This window comes from Brachycentrus maculatus, unplaced genomic scaffold, assembly GCF_059751285.1.
Source record: "Brachycentrus maculatus isolate JH-2025_06_01 unplaced genomic scaffold, ASM5975128v1 h1tg000046l, whole genome shotgun sequence".
Classification (NCBI taxonomy): domain Eukaryota; kingdom Metazoa; phylum Arthropoda; class Insecta; order Trichoptera; family Brachycentridae; genus Brachycentrus; species Brachycentrus maculatus.
Genome location: NW_028280800.1, coordinates 690829 through 708584, shown reverse-complemented (window position 1 = coordinate 708584; position 17756 = coordinate 690829). Strand labels below are relative to the sequence as shown.

The window sequence follows — 17756 nt, the reverse complement described above, 5'->3', positions numbered from 1 at the left end:
ACCAACTTACCGATGATGATGCCTGTAGGAAGAGCTACCGCTATGTTGAACAATATCTCATTGTATATTGATCTGTTCCGTGTGCCTGAAGGAATTTTCCGAAGCAGGATTCTTCTACACCTTTAGCAATAGTATTCTTGCTTATTTTCGATTTTAATGTATACGCTTTAAATTTTAAGTTTGTAATGTGTATGTTAACTGTAAATAAATAAATTAAATTGAAATTTTGATAGAACAAATTATGAATTATTTAGAAAATGTAAAAATAAAAAAAAACATAAATTCTAATAATTATTTAATAATATTGTTTCAAAATTCTTCGACTTTGCTTTCAATTTTTCCTTTATTTTCAAAATCTGCCCACTTGACTAACCCCCCCCCACTCTCCTTATTTATAGAACAGTTAATTATTTATTATGTGTTAGTTTACATTTAAACCTGGAAGCTTAGCTTCCGAAATTAGTTGTCATAAAATAAACTCAAGTGGTAAAAAAGTGTTTTCTTTAATAAAGAAATCCAATGTAAAAAAAGTATTTGGACACACTCAAAATGTTTTGGGTAAAATATAAGTTTGAGGTCAAATTATAAGTTTATAAAAATTGATCGTGTTTTCATGCAACTCTCCTAGTGTATGATATACAATATATAATTCTTGTAGAATCTTGCATACATTTAAAATAAGAGTTTCAGCTAAAAAAAGCGTATTCCACTCGACCACATATACTAAGAGAAAGAACGAGAAAAACTTGGCATGATCAGGTATGTCGAAATAATCGCCGGGTATGTATGAGGAGACGCATTAATGTGGAAGAGGTGAAGAATGTTTGCAAAGACAGAGTGGTTTGGCGTTTTATTATCTCTGCCTGCGGCGTTACGGTTAGTTAGTTAGTTTTAAAATATTTATAAATATATATATTTAAATAAATATATGAAACCAGAAAATAACAAAGAATTAAACATATTATTATTATTTCCATGTATTTCTTATTTTTTTCCCAAATAACAGGATTAAAATTCGAATCAATGAATCTTAAATATCTTTATCTTAAAATAAAAATCAAAGGTTTTACATATAACGTAATTATATAACAGACATTTGCAATAATAATTGCATTAAATAAAAATTGCATTCTAATTATGTGTTTTAAATTTAATATCACAGCTTCGTCGACATTGTTATAATATTTCGCAGAAAACGATATACATATGTATATATCCGAATATAAAATTTGGTCGTTATTTGAGACGAATTAAGACCATTCGCTCACTCCTTTCAACAACGTCATAAATAAAAAACTTGATTTTTCAGAATATCGTTTTTTAAGTTTGAAATACAATAGAATGTACAATTTAAAATAAATATCAAGCCACTTATTTAACTTTTTACCGTGCAACAGATCTTTTTAGGTAAAACCTGAATGTTTTTCTCCATTTGAAAAATATTTAGTATATTTTAAAAAAATAATAAAACAATACATTTTCTTCAAAATCAAAAACAAATCTTTCTGCCCTGTAGCGGGTAAATATTAAGTTACAAATATGCCACTTTTGCTGGGATATAGTACATTTTCTGGGCATTCCGAAAACATGCACAACTGAAATTTGACGATTTTTGATATATGACGTTGTTGAAAGGAGTGAGTTATCGTGTGGTTATCAAGCATAGGTAGAATAGTGAATGTTACACGTGTTAAAAGTGATCACTTAAACCAGACTAAAATAAAATATTTATTTAATTACACTCTGGACTGGTACTTCAATCGCAGAACTCCATATAATTAACGTTTAAGATAACAATACCATGCAGTGCTCTATGCACCATTGGGTACGAATAAGGGTTAGAAGAAGAAGTAGAAGAATACTGAATGCAGTTTCTCTAATTTGTACGACGCAATACGAATTTCAGCATTTTCGTCAGCAACCTTAAAAACTACGAATTTATCTGGTTTAAAAAAATATAAATAAATCCTGCCTAACAGGTTTATAAAAGAAGGTTCAATAACTTCATTTCAAGTATTTATCTTTTGCTGTTCAATAATTCCCGAATTTTTATGACTTTGAGGAAAATTTTTAGTTTTGGCGGTGACCCCAAAGTCACCTGATGAAGCTTGTAGGCGGAGTTTTTTTTAAATCATTTTTAAACTTTAATTTATTGTACTATGACTAGTTTTATATTGTGAATAACACATTATATGGAGGTGATAAGTCCTGGTCTTCTGGTTTGAACGGCTAAACGTAAAAGAGCTCAGAGTAAGAAGGTACTTTAAATTTAAGTTTTTCTTAGTAAATATCACTATTTATTGAAATATATTGTGACACGTGTTTTGTGCATCATTTTTTAAACATCGTATGTGAAGTCAAAATTTTATAGTATACGGATTAATTTCAAAATCAATTAGATGAAACAATGTTTGGGTTTACGCAATTACAATCTGTACTCGTATTTACTGATATACTTCGTCAAAATAATAAAATATGGAATGGTAACGAATATTTAAATGATATTAGAATATTTTTTTAAAATAAAAAGCTTGACATGACGTGAGTTCCGGGACCTTTTGTTGTTAAAAAAAATGCCCTGGATAATATGTATGTCTTTTAAATAACCTAACGTCCAAGTCATTCTAAAATCTATCTACGGCTTATGCAACAATGCAGTGATATGGGCAGTGTAATGAATAACAGTGACAGAGCTGCCTCAAACGCCAATTTACAATAAAGTTTACCGAGTTTCTCTTTAAAAATACGATTTTAAATTTAGGCCGTTAAATTTCTATTGTTGCAAAAATCGGAAGTGCGCTGTTAAATTCCTTTTAAGACTTACAGGAATTAATTTTCTAAAAAAAACTAGTCGAGTGGGTTTTAAGGAATGACATTTAAGCCCGCACAACGCCGGACTTTTGCGCAATGTACCTTACTTAGTATTCACGTAAGAACTGCCCGTAAAGGCTCGGAAGTATGTGGGTTAACTTAGTAAGAGATAGTCAACAAAGTAGGTACTTAGATCAACACTTCAAAGCTGTCACTTAAAAAAAAAAAAAGAAATAAAATATTGACGGAGATTAGGTCAGCAAGTTTATGTGGTTCAGAAGGATTAAGTAGTTACTTATTGATAGAACGTTTTTCTCGTGAATTGCGAGGGTTTCGAAATTTTGATATTATTTTACGCATTTAAATATTTTTTCCCTCATATTCATTTCATAGGTGGAGCATATCGCTCACTCCGTTCAACAACGTCACATATAAAAATTCTTGTTTTTTCAGGAGATCGTCTTTAAAGTTTAAAAATATAAAAAAAATGTATTTAAAATAAATATCAAGCCACTTATTGAACTTTTTACTGTGCAACAGATATTTTTAGGTAAAACCGGAATGTTTTTTCTCCATTTGAAAAATAACTAGTATATTTAAAAAAATAATTAAACAGTACCTTTTCTGCAATATGCAAAAAAAAACACTTTCTGCCCTGTAGCGGGCAAATATTAAGTTAAAAATGTCTTTTTTGCTGGGATATAGTACATTCTCTGGGCATGCCGAAAACATGAACAACTGAAAATTGTCGATTTTTTATTTATGACGTTTTGAAAGGAGTGAGCGACAGTGACAGACACAATATTCGCGTAAGTAGAATCGGCCATTTGTTATCTAATATGCCCTGATTTATTGTTATAGGTTATTATAGTCACGGCCATTTTGTTGAACTTAGGCGTTGATGTGTTAAGTATTAAATTTGCCATAATGGAGTAATTATGGGTGAACGTACCATTGACACAAGTCTCTCTTACACCGCGGCGAAGGCCGATCGATCTATTGGGAAACGGAATCGCATTGCACCAAAGAATGCGGAGACCCACAGAGATGCAAGTGACGCCATTTTAATCGCAATCATTTTAAATTAGTGGGTCAAGTTCACGGAGTCAAGATTTTGTTTACATTGAACACGTACTTCATTGTAATAATCGTATTATTTTTTCTTCTAAATCTTCTAAACCTCATCCTCACCCAATGGTGCATAGGGCACTGCATCGTATACCTAAACGCAGTGTTACCTTTATCGCTAACATATGAAGGAAAGGTGATCAGCCCTCCGCTTCAGGTACCAGTCCAGGGTAATATTGAATACAACTTAGAGTGACTTTTTTTTACTTTGGGGTACTCGCAAACATACAATTCAGTAAGCGACTGGCTGCGCGAGGAGCCGCACGTGTCTCTGCGCACAATTTTTTTTTTATTAGAATAAATATTGGATTTAGATTTTTTTTAGAATAAACATACAAATATTGACAAAAAAATTGTTTTGTATTTTTTTTATTTTTTAAGCATATATATATTTATTTCAAATGATTTTTTAAAAATACCAAAACGGTGTTTTAAGCCGAAAAAGGCAATTACGTCAAAACTTTTGAGTGTGTCCAAATACTTATTCACAAATCTGGATTATCTCCAATTATAGGAGTTATTTTTTACATTATTTTTGACGAGATAATCCAGATTTGTGAACAAGTAATTGGACACACTCAAAATGTGGTAAATATATTAACTGGTCAAATTATTAGCTTGAATAAAAAAAATTAAATGATATTTTCAAGCGTTTCTCAAATATAATGCAATGTAGTATAATACGTAATTTATATATATTTTTTTATTGGGTGTGAACTCGTTCGGCTCTCAGCGCAGCCGGACGCTTACTGAATCCTATTATTGCGAGGAGAGAGAGAGAGAGAAGGAGAGAGAGAGAGAGCGAGAGAGAGAGATTTGGTTGGATTTGGTTTTTCTCTCTCTCTCCAAGCTAATAACGCCTTAAAGCTTATAACGCCAACCGTTGCACAAAATTAATTGCGTATTTCTAGTTTCTTACTTATTTGATAAATTAAAAACATAAGAAAGAAAATTTCACCACATGTGTACATTGTGAAAAGGGAAACAAAATGTTCTCCATACAAACTTTCCCTTTTAGTTTGCTTAATGTTCCGGAGTTGAAACATCGCAAGAGTAAATTTGAACAATTTTTGTCTATATCCTGCGTGTTACATATAATGTTTGTTCTTGATTTATTTATATATTTAAAAAACAAAAATTTACATATTTGGGTTAACAACAGCAACATATTGCTCACTCCTTTCAATAACGTCATATATCAAAAATCGTCAATTTTCAGTTGTGCATGTTTTCAGAATGCCTAGAAAATGTACTATATCTCAGAAAAAGAGGCATATTTTTAACTTAATATTTACCCGCTACAGGGCAGAAAGTGTTGTTTTTTCCCTTTGAAGAAAAGGTATTGTTTAATAATTTTCTTAAACATATTAAATATTTTTCAAATGGAGAAAAAATATTCAGGTTTTGCCTAAAACCATCTGTTGCACAGTAAAAAGTTCAATAAGTGACTTGATATTTATTTTTCATACATTTCATTATATTTTTAAACTTTAAAAACGATCTCCTGAAAAATCAAGTTTTTTGATTTAAGACGTTGTTGAAAGGAGTGAGCGATATGTAAAACAAAACATTAAAAGATATACATTAAACAGGCCAATTATAGTTAACCACAGGAACATAAAGATTAGAACAAAATATTTAGTGTAGATCTAGCAAATAAACACATATTTATGAGAGAAAATGAGTGTAAGAGAGTGTGTGTGTGTATGTGATAACATTTCAATGAATAAAGAATTACAAACCTTACCTTACCTTAAACCACCTTCGTATAACTAACAATTAAGTCAACATTGTTACAGTCTGACGCAGTGCCCTATGCACCATTGCGTGCGGAATTGGATTACGGTCAAAAGTAGAATTTATCTTCAATAAATAAAGAAACAACTAATTTAAAAAATGTTTATTATTAATCATAGCCTATATAAATTTACAAAATACAAAAGGGTTTATTAAACAGATAAGCCTTAATCCGCACTTATCTTGTTATGAAAACTGTGAAAAATTGAGACAATGTAGTTGGAAACAGGAGCACAGGAAGACTGGGCAAGAATAAGTATTTCAAATACCGTAGAATGGGGCTACTTGAACTTTGATGCGTTACTTGAGCCAAGTACGATTTTTTTTTAAATCTGTATTTGATCTACAATAATGAATGTATCGACATGATTTATTGTTTCCCTGACAGATGACAATCATTATCACGATACTTCGATCAATACCACGAACTAAATATTTTTTTTGTACTGGGCTCAAGTAACACATCAAAGTTCAAGTAGCCCCATTCTACGGTACTGAAAGTGGTCAAGTCAGTTGGTTACGTATTAGGAGATGCATGAATATCGAAGATTGTCTGAACAGAGTGGTGTGGCTATTCTCTCTGTCTGATACGTAATATACTACTTTTTTGAGATACCGAAGAAATCAGATAAAGCGATCTTTTAAAATTTGATTTTGGTTTACTTTCCGCTGTACGCACAGGTCAGTTTGCCGCGAAGCCCATGCGAAATGTGTACATTTATTTATCATTATTTAGGAAGAAACTATCTAACTAACTAACCATTACGCCGCTTTCCCGCAGGGGTAGGCAGAGAGAATAGAGCGCCACACCACTCTGTCCTTGCAAACATTTTTTGCCTCTTCCATGTTCATGCATCTCCTCATACATACCCGCCGATTGTTACGACTCCTAACCTGACCACTTTCAAGTATTTGGCATACCTGATCGTGCCATGTTTTTCTCGGTCTTCCTCTGCTTCTTTTCCCAATAACATTCGCCTCATAAATTTGTTTTACCATTTTTTCCTCACTCATTCGTTCTACATGTCCAAACCATCTCAACACACCTTTCTTAATTTTATCGATGATGCTTATCTCAGCTTTGCATTTCTTCCTTATTTCCCTATAAAAAACCCTTTAGGAAGAAACCCTTTGATAATTTTGACATCATCAACTCGTTTGTCATTGTTGCGAACCCAGATTTGTGAAGGATTTGGACACACTTACAAATGTTGGGAATAAAATAAACTGGTCAAATTATAAGCTGCATTCAAATTGAAAATCATCTCTAAAACGTCCGTCTCCCAGAAGGTAAAATAATCTGTGTATTAATTTTAAAATCAAACACAGATTTTTCGAGTATACTAAGTTGTATTTTATTAACAAAAAGCAAATAAAAAATTAATATTGTGACAATTGTTTCGTCTAGTTATGGCATTTTCAAACGAATGTGAAGATCAAATGGACTGACGGTCGTTATATGGCTATACACTTCTAGGTGATAGTTTTAACATGTGCAGTAATAATTTATGGGAGATAAACTAATAATTTTTAATAACAATTACATCTACATACATAAATTCTTAAAAATAATATTACCAACAATTGAATTTAGCTTTAAAACGTTTTCCTAAAAATTTCTAATATATTACATATTTCTCTAAAAATTGCCATGTCAATAAATTCTTCCTTTCCTAGAAAATAAATATAAGGGTACCTACCTACATCCCCCATAGCTACTGTTGTCTCCCATAAACTATTACTGCACATGTTAAAACTGTCACTTTGAATTGTATAGATATATAAGGTTATCATTGTATAGATATACAAGGACCGTCAGTCCATTTGATCTTCACATTCATTTGAAAATGCCATAACTAGGCGAAACAATTGTCACAGTTTAAATTTTTTATGTGTTTTTGTTATTATAATACAACTTAGTAGACTCAAAAAATTTGTGCTTGATTTAAAAATTAATGTATAATTTTTTGACATCTCATCAAAGATGAAGAAGAATATGGAAGTCTGGGCATTTACAGGGCTGACGACCGTCATAGGCTGGTTTAAGTGATCACTTCACACACGTGTAACAAAATAAAATGAAAATTGAAATTGGCAAAAAATAATATGAAAATAACTCCTGTAATTGGAGTTAATCCAGATTTTGTGAACAAGTATTTGGACACACTCAAAATGTTGTAAAATGGAGTTCTAGAAATTAAACGCTAAATCAATAAGTAAAATAATCTGTAATTTATATTTGAAGCACTAACTTTGTGATTTTGGATTTTATAATTAAAATGTAACTTTCTTTTAAAATTACTATAAATATTTAATTTTAACTTAATTATAATGTGTAAGACTGTAATCGGTTTTGATAAAGAAGCGGTTAGCTTCGAAACCAGTAGACATTATATTCAGTTATAATAAAATATTTATGGTGATTTTAAAACAACGTTACATTTTAATTATAAAATAATCTGGTTTGGACACACTCAAAAATGTTAAAATTTATTTTTCATTATTTTGGAAGAAACCCTTTGATAATTTTGACATCGTCGACCGGCTTGTCATTGTTGTCGCATTCCACGAGTCCTATCCTCTTGACCACGGCCATTCCGGACTGCACTCTGCCGAATATGGTGTGCTTCCCGTCCAGCCACTGCGTGGGGGCGAGGGTGATGAAGAACTGCGAGCCGTTGGAGTCCGGCCCGGAGTTGGCCATGGACAGGATGCCGGCGCCCGTGTGCTTGAGGTCTTCGCTGATCTCGTCGGCGAACTTCTGCCCGTAGATGGAGGCGCCGCCGCGCCCCGTTCCTGTAGGGTCCCCTCCTTGGATCATAAAGTCGCGAATTATCCTGCAATGAGCGGGGAAAGAACGGTAAAACAAATTTATGAGGCGAATGTAGTTGGAAAAAGAAGCAGACGAAGATCGAGGAAAACTTGGCAAAATCAGGTATGCCATGGTGGTGGTGGAACTAAAAAGCCAATGAACTAGCAGCAGTTAAATAAATTTTAATAAACTTAATAAATTTTAATTAAATTTTAGTCAACTTACCTATGAAATTTAGTATTATTATAATACCCTCGTCTGACAAGTTCCATAAAGTTTCTGCATGCGTTAGGTGCGTGGTTCCAATACATTTCCACTGTTATATCTCCCATACTAAACAGAATAATCACAATTTTAGTAAATATAGAGTAAGACAATAATACATTTTATAGAGGTTATGTGTGTACTTACGTCGTTTCTATAACTGCTGCCGGTGGTTGCCAAGCTTTATCTGGTATCCCAACGTTGCTTCCTAGTCCAGCCAACATATTTCTTGATAATAAGTTATTTTAAACATAAATTCAAAACTGTATTAGACGATTACAGTCATTCGCGGCAAATAAACAAGTGACAGCGACGAAAGGGGAAATTTGAAAAAAGGGTTGCCATCGTAGAAAATTGTTTTATTATAATTTTCCGTGGTACCTACTTCTTATATCTATGACTACCATTACGCCGTTTTCCACAGGATGGAACGCCACACTGTTCTATCCAGACGTACAATCTTAGCTTCCTTCACAACCATACATCTAATCAAACATACACTCCGATTATGCAGAATTTTGACAACACCAGATTTTAGGTTCTGATTGATCTAATTGTGTCTTTGTAAGTCTTTTTCGGCCGTCCTCGCTCTGTTCTCCCACTCACATTCGCCATATACACTTCCATAGTCATTCTCTCGCTATCTATTCGCTTCACATATCCATACCACCTTAAAGAACTCTCCTCAATCATTTTCATTAATCCTAGTTAAGCCTTACATGCCTTTCTAATATCATTGTTTTGAATTCTGTCATACAATGATTTTTCCACACATTCGTCAGAGTGAGTGCATTTCAACGGCGTGCACTCTGCATTCATCCTTCCTTTGCCAGTTCTTATATTGTATTTGATTTTTTGTTGTAGGGTCAAGCAAGGTTATTGATGTGACCAGAGTATCTTTTTATACAAAAAAGGTACCGGAACTAACTTCATGTCAAGCTTTTTAATTAACAATATATTTTTTTCTTTAAACTAAAGAAAAAAATAGATTTTAATTACGTAAGTGTAAACATTGTTTCGTCTAATTGATTTCGAAAATGAAAAAAAAAAAAAATCCACAAATAAAGTGCCAAAACACCGTTCCACCACGTTACATGGAAAATAACACCCTGGATGTGACTATGAATACAGCATACTTCGGGCTTTTTTGAGTTATTATCTCTAAGGGCACAAACTATTGATTGTGGCTAGATGGACGTTGTATTTTTATAAATAAATAAATAGTGTTAAACAAAAATTTCCATGAACATATTACTATAAATAAGGATAAAATAAGACTGCCATTGTTAAAAAAAGCGAGTCACAAAATTGTTTGATGTATAAGTGCCTGATTGTATGAAGAATGAAAAGAGACTGAAAGAATGTAAAAATAAATGTTTTGTTTACTGTAAAAAGATGTAAATATATATATGATGTAAATTAAGTGTAAGTAATAGTTTATATTAGTGTAATAAAAGCTAATTAAAGAAAAAAAGATATTCTTAGGTGTCTATTGTCAATCAGCAGGGTTCTAATGTTGGGCAGGATGCCTCCCTGAGCGATGGTAGCGCCGGTGAGCAGCTTGTTCCCGTCGCCAGCGGTCCGCAGGCGTAAAACCACCCGTCCATGTGTGTTAATCACCAATAAAATAATAATAAAAACATTTTGAGTGTGTCCAAATACTTGTTCACAAAATCAGGATTAACTCCAATTACAGGAGTTATTTTCATATTTATTTTTTGACATCTCATCAAAGATGAAGAAGAATATAGATAGAATTGGTGAATGTTACACGTGTGTAAAGTGATCACTCAAACCACCCTATGACAATCGCCAGCCCCGTAAATGCCCAGACTTCCATATTCTTCTTCATCTTTGATGAGATTTCAAAAAATAATATATCAATAAAAAGACACATGCCTGATTTAAGTAATAAATTAACATTAATTAGTCTTTTATTTACAAAACATATAAAATTGGAAACAAAAAAGTAAATGTTAAGTGGATTTGTGTATGTGAAAACTACGGCGGGCTTGAAATTTCCTCTCTCTGGCAGCCATATATTCTTTTCGACAAACGCTCGACTGCAATTCAAGTATCCTCTTAATTTTTTCGACAATTTCTTTAGCTCTTGATGTTTCGCATTCAAAATCATGGTGTTTAAATGTCATATTTCTTGCTTTCAGAAGCGTATGGTAGTGCAACATACCTGAAAACATTATTTATTATTAAACAGTATTTTCACCAGATTGATATTTATATACTACAGCAGAGGCTCTCTTAACCGGCTTTGACTGGACCGATTCAAGGCCAGATAAAAAAAAGTTGGTTAACCTGTCCAGGAGTATGGTCGTTTATGTACGACCATACAAAACATGATTTAATATATATAAATAATAAATAAAACCCTTATCCGCACCCCAATGGTGCATAGGGCACTGCTTCATATAAACGCAGTGTTATCTTGATCGTTTACACATGAAGGAAAGGTGATCAGCCCTCCGCTTCAGGTACCAGTCCAGGGTTATATTGAATAAATATTACAGTGTAAAATCACTTTTATTTATTTTACCCCCCCTGGGAATCGAACTTGAGATCTCCAGAACGGTAGCCGAGCGTGTTGACCATTGCACTATGGAGGCAGACATGATTTATGACGTGATTTATATGAAAACATGATCTATGTCAAAATTATAGATGTTTCCATAAATCACATTTACTGGTGTAAATATTTTTTTTATTCAAGAAAATATGTTGCTTATAGCATGGACAATGATATAAAATTATAAAAAGTAAAAAAAAAATGTATAAAAAAAAACTCAGTCCTAGACAGGATAAAGAGAAGGTAGGTACTAAAAAACTTATTTATAAAAAAAAACACTTTCTCAAGGAATCAAAAACACAATTTTTTCAAAACACTAAGAAAACAGAACTTTTATTCTGTATTCGAAACATACTTAGATTTTTGAACTCTGTATCTTCTTTATTATGAATATTTTGTTTGTGTTATCTATATTCCCACATATAAGAAATAAAATTAAAAAAAAAAAATAAATTAATAAATAAAAATAAGAAACAGCTACTACCCTCTCTTCAACCTTCAACGTCCCAAGAACCCAACTCTAAAATTTAGAATTAGCTTCAAATACGGTGTTTGAAAATTATGCGGAATGCATCGAAACACGTGTCACAGCAGATTTTAAGAAATAGTGGTATTCACTGAGTAAAACATTAATTAAAAATGTATGTTTTATCGGAAATCTGTTACTGGAATCTGCTTCTAGAAATTTTCTTTACAAATCAGAAATTTATCAAGGATTTTACATGACTGGAAGTTCCACTGCACTTACCCAAGGAAGGTGATACCTCCAGTCTTGGAGACGTTGTTGTATACGACTGCGATATAATTCTAAAAGTGGACTTGTTGGCGTACGACCTTGTTTCAATCATTTCACACCAAGCTATTGCGTCCATATTATAAGACACGGGCTTCATTCTCGGCTGGAAAGAAGAAAAAAGAATTAGACTCATGGACAATGTCGTGGACTAGCTTATAATTAAAATCGATGAAGCTCTCTATACCTGTTAACCGGGCGGGACGTATAAATACGTCAAAAGTTAACAATATCGGGTACGGGTGGGACATATGAATACGTCTTTGAAGTATATGTTGCGCCCTGGAATGGGCGGGACTTATATTTTCCAACAACAAAGTCATCCATACATCGGCTGTCCAATTTTAAAACACAGTAAGGAACAATAAGAACATTATTTTTGTAGTACGTTTTTTTTTGCATTTTTGGACTAAGTAGAATCTACTTAGTCCAAAAATACAAAAAAAACATGCTACAAAAAAATTGTCCCTTACTGTGTTTTGAGTTTGGACAGCCGACATGTCCCGACATGAATTTAAGACACGTTGTATTATTATCTATACATACATTTTTTTTTCATTCAAACCCTTATCCGCACCCCAATGGTGCATAGGGCACTGCATCATATAAACGCAGTGTTATCTTGATAATTAGCACATGAAGGAAAGGTGATCAGCCCTCCGCTTCCGTTACCAGTCCAAGGTAATATTGATTAAATTATAAGAGTGAAAAAATCACTTATATTTATTTGACCCCCCCTGGGAATCGAACCCGGGACCTCCAGTACGGTAGCCGAGCGTGCTGACCATTACACTACGGAGGCGGACAAATATTTAGACGTTATACTATCTATTATACTTCATATTGATATTCGCACTTGAAAATTTGAGTTGTAGTAAATACATATCACCGGGAGGGGAAGGTTGAGGTAATTTCACAAGAAAATTGTCGGTAGATAAAGCGGTAAGTATAGAATTCAACATACCCAGAATCTATTGGATTTAGGAATGATGGGATCAATCTCGATGCTTGCTCCGGATATCCCGAGCAGTATTTGGGTATTGGATCTCACCCGACTCGCGACCCACACGATGTAGGATTGGTAAAGTGGAGCTTCTATTACTTTCTCGTGCAGTTTCATTTTATTCAGCGCTTCGGTTTCCTGGGGTGATGACGATGATTGCTTTTGTGCATCTGTAGACACAAATAATGATTGAATTTATACACTCACACACACACACACACATCAAGGTTATCAGCCCTCCGCTTCAGGTACTAGTCCAGGGTAGTATTGAATAAATATAAGAGTGAAAAAAATGAATTATATTTATTTGACCTGCCCTGGGAATCGAACCTGGGACCTCCATTACGGGACCCTAGCGCGCTAACTTATACACTATGGAGGTGCACCGTATATTGTTTATATTTTTAATAAAGGAATGACATGTAAATTCTCTAATTTTAGAGGTTTGTCTGCAGGTAGGCACTTGCTCAAGGACTCCTTTCGTGCCTTCAGCAAGAATATGCATTCCGCAATCGTGAGCAGCAGGCCTGGGTGTCTTTTATATTTTATTTTTATTTTTATAAAGATAAATATTTGTGTTTTTATTATTTACAAAAATACTTTGATATCATACTATTTCTGTGAGCCTAAGCGGCTCATTATTAAAAATAGGTATCAAATTGTGGTAGCGTGGGTTCAAACCCAAAAACTCAAAAGTCAGTAATACTAACCACGGGACAACAACCCGACACTAATAATACTGGCCTATCTATTTGGCTAACCGTGCGATCAGGGTTAAGAAGAATGAAAAAAGAAAACTCACTGTATTCAGAGTCAAAAGTCCGGGGGACGGAGCTCTTCTGGAACGGTGCGTTGCCTTCCGACTTCTCGCCGGACTTTGCGTCGCCGAAAGAAACGTTACCCGATTTTCCCTGTCCCGGCTTGTCCCCTTTAACGGCGCTCGGCACTTTCCCCGTCTCGAATACGAGTCTGGAGTTCTCCTTGGAGTCAAACGTGGCCGACCTGCTCCTCATGCTGTGCTCCTGGCACTTGTCGTCCAGCAGGTTGATGGTGTGGAAGCCGCTCTTCTCCGGGATGGAACAGGCGTGGATGCCCCTGTTTTTGATCGCTGCGCTCGAGTTCAGATCGACGAGGCCGAGACAGGTGAAGCCGAATTTGGAGCAGGCTTCCTTGGGATCTAGGCACGGGAAATCCCAGTCTACTTCGCCGTCGTCTTCGCAAATGTAGAGACCGTAGGAAGAGACCTTGTCTAATGTGATTTCTGGGAACTGTATGCTGTAATAAAAATATTAGTAATTAATATTTTCGGTTTGCACCTAAAATCTGGCAGTGTCAAAAGTCTGCGTAATCGGAGGGCATGTATGACTAGATGTATGGATGTGAAGGAGGCGAGGAGTGTATGTCAGGACAGAACAGTGTGGCGTTCTATCCTCTCTGCTTACCCCTGCGGGGAAACGGCGTGATGGTAGCAGTAGAAGTGGTAATAATATTTTCGGTAACTTTAAAAATATAATATATAATTTATATTTGAAGCACTAACTTTGTGATTTTCCATTTCAAAACAAAGTTAAATTTTAATGATAAAATATAAAACTATTCTGTTTTATTCTTCTTAAAACCCTAATCCGTAATTTCAACCATTGATGTCGCCGAAGAAGTAGCATACGTAAAAATTTTTCAATTGAAGCATAAATATAATTTGTTTCAATCATGGGTAGAAAGGTGAATGTAACTTGGTGTATAAAGTGATCATTTGAACCAGTCAATGACATGTCGAAAGGCCTGTAAATGCCCAGACTTCAAATCAAATGCAAAGATTGTAAAAAGAATGATCTTTATTCTTTTTCAAACCCTCATCCGCTCCCGATGGTGCATAGGGCACTGCATCATATAACTGCAGTGTTAACTTGATTGTTAACACATGAAGGAAAGGTGATCAGCATTCCGCTTCAGGTGCCAGTTCAGGGTAATATTGAATAAATAAAAATTACTTAAATTTATTTGACCCCCTCCTGGGAATCGAACCCAGGATCTCCAGAAAGGAAGCCGAGGGTGCTGACCATAACATTACTGAGGTTGACAATAAAAAAAAAAGATTAGAAGTAAGGAACAAATTTTTCAATAATTTTTTTTAGAATAAAAGGCCATTTTAAGTACAAAAAAGGTACCTGTATTTGTAGCACGTAAAACCGATCAAATCCAAAATCTTGGCGCTGGCAACGATGCTAATGTGCACCGGATAGTTGCGCTTGTCTTCCGGCACCATAGTCATGAAGATCTTGTACGACTTGACAGGCAGTCCAAACTGCGCGGTGCCGTCGAACTTGGCGAACTCCAGGTACCGGCTCTGCGGCAGGAAGGGGCACTTGACGAGCTGGTCGGTCAGCAGGGACTTGCACTTGGCCTTGACGGGCGCGACCACCTTCCGTGCGAAGAGCTTCTCCCGCTCCGAGCTGGACAGCACGTTCGGAGGGTCTTCCCACTTTACGACCTTGATTTTGGCCGCTTTTTTCTGTGCCAGTTCCATCTTTTCGAGTTTCTGCGCGGTGTTGGAGCGTTGTCTGTTGAAAGAACTGATCATACTTTATATGTTATAAATCGCATTTTAACATTTAAATTTATTTCAGTCAATTCAATTCAATTCAATTTAATTTATTTATTTCAATTAATATATACATTACAAACAAGAATTTTTTTTAATCGTATACATTAAAAAAACATTAAAATAAAATATAAGCAAGAACTATTGGTAAAGGTGTAGAAGAATCCCGCTTCGGAAAACTCCTTCAGACACATGGAACAGATCTATATCCGATGATATATTGTTGAACATAGCGGTAGCTCTTCCTACAGGCATAACCATCGGCAGTCAATGTATTCTTCAATATGTCGACATTACACATTTCAGGCGGTTATTTTTTACGCTGGCGGAATGCTGGCGACGGGATTCGATAATTGTGTACATATAATTTAGACTGTAACAATGAGATTGGTACATAATATTCAAAAACATTAAATAATTCCTTCTTTTCTGACTTTGAAATGAGGCCGGCGCAGAAGGTAAAAATACCCTTCCCGTCCTTAAACGTTAATCGACCAAACGGGTAGAAATACCTTTCCCGTCCTTAGGGCGCTTGTGCACTACACAGAATTTCACTGTCCGGCAGTCCGGTTTTTCCAAATAAAAACGACTACAAAAAATAAGTGTGATCGAGTTTACGGGCACCGTGATCGTGCACCGATCGAGCTAACCGATACGGAGAAAGAGGGACAATTGCACAAGCAAATCATTCATTTTTTCATGGTAACCAGACTGTTGGACAGTAAAATTCCGTGTAGTGCACAAGCGCCCTTAGTGTGTTAGGGGTGAAAATAATATTGAGGCTACCTGGAAAATTATCTTTCCCATACGTATGATTCGATAAAAATTATGTGTATAACTTTAAGGGGTTGTATAGAAATGGCAAAATCATAATAATGGCTAAATTGAAGTGAGCGATTTATTGAAAATGGTGTCAAGAGCACTTTGCAAATTATTATCAGTTCCATAAGTATTTTTTTTTTCATTTTTTACATCTCATCAAAGATGAAGAAGCATATGGAAGTCTGGGCATTTACGGGGTTGACGACCGTCATAGGCTGGTTTAAGTGATCACTTTACACACGTGTAACATTCACCTATTCTACTTATTATTGACAGCCACACTACTCAAATTCTTGGAAGTTCGATTTATATGAACCAATTTTGAAACATTGTTCTTGAATCACTAGAACTTCACTAGAGACATCTACTGGTGAGATGAAAAAAAGCTATTTATTAAGCAGAAACTCTTTTATTAGTAACTTCTATAATTAGAGATAATCCAGATTTGTGAACAAGTATTTGGACACACTCAAAATGTTGGTAAGTATTTATAAATGATAAAATGCCAACAACCCGATATAAAGTTTACCTGTGCATTCCGAAATCCATGTCATGTTGAGGATCATAGCTTTCAGTCAGTGGATCCATGTCGTCATCATCACTCTGGTCCATTTCAGGGTAGCAATCAAATTCCATAACTTTTTCTCTCTCAATCTGTTCGTCCTCGCTGTCATCCTCGGTCTTGGGGGGCGTTGAAATCTCTATCGTTCCCCTTTCAGCAACACACTTAGCGTGAAGCAACTTGGGAAAATCCTCCCCCAGCATGACTGTTTCGCACATTCCTGTGTCGTCCGTCGATATGAACGAATTTCTAATATGCGACAGCAGCCAGTGTTTGTTGTCATAAATAGCCATATTTTAAAGTAAATAAACAAACTTCTACAAACTTGTATGTTATTATTACCACCGACTATTCCCTCAGCATAACATTTTTTTGACAGCACGTCAAAGATAAAGTGAGGCCAACGAAAACAACAGATGCATGCGAAGTTGTTGTGAATATTTCTTCAGTTGGCACAATGGTTTATTTTTGACGTTTGTAATAGCAACGTCAAGGTAGGTACTTTTTTGTGAAGATAAATATTTGTGTTTTTATTATTTATGAAAATACTTTAATTTCGTACTATTTCTGTGAGCTGAAGT

The 17756-nt window shown here is 34.7% G+C and overlaps 2 protein-coding genes across 3 annotated transcripts; both read right to left on the bottom strand.

Annotated features, from left to right (window-relative positions):
* Positions 1 to 7947: 7947 nt before the first annotated feature.
* Cypl (peptidyl-prolyl cis-trans isomerase-like 1 Cypl) lies at positions 7948 to 9147 on the bottom strand. Its single transcript, XM_088277547.1, has 3 exons — positions 8960 to 9147; positions 8774 to 8881; positions 7948 to 8573 (listed from the first exon to the last, which is right to left on the bottom strand). Exons 1-3 carry the CDS (start codon positions 9034 to 9036, stop codon positions 8237 to 8239), a joined length of 522 nt encoding a protein of 173 aa, XP_088133673.1. The 5' UTR covers positions 9037 to 9147; the 3' UTR covers positions 7948 to 8236.
* Positions 9148 to 10710: 1563 nt separating this feature from the next.
* Positions 10711 to 17571, bottom strand: Sin1 (SAPK-interacting protein 1). Of its 2 annotated transcripts, none has more exons than XM_088277581.1 (6): positions 17143 to 17571; positions 15358 to 15762; positions 13992 to 14464; positions 13151 to 13359; positions 12142 to 12292; positions 10711 to 11000 (listed from the first exon to the last, which is right to left on the bottom strand). In XM_088277581.1, the coding sequence occupies exons 1-6, from the start codon at positions 17466 to 17468 to the stop codon at positions 10789 to 10791; spliced, it is 1776 nt and encodes a 591-aa protein (XP_088133707.1). In that variant the 5' UTR covers positions 17469 to 17571; the 3' UTR covers positions 10711 to 10788. The 2 variants fall into 2 exon arrangements, with proteins under 2 accessions (XP_088133707.1, XP_088133708.1); XM_088277582.1 differs by having other exon boundaries at positions 15358 to 15750.
* Between the last annotated feature and the right edge of the window lie 185 nt (positions 17572 to 17756).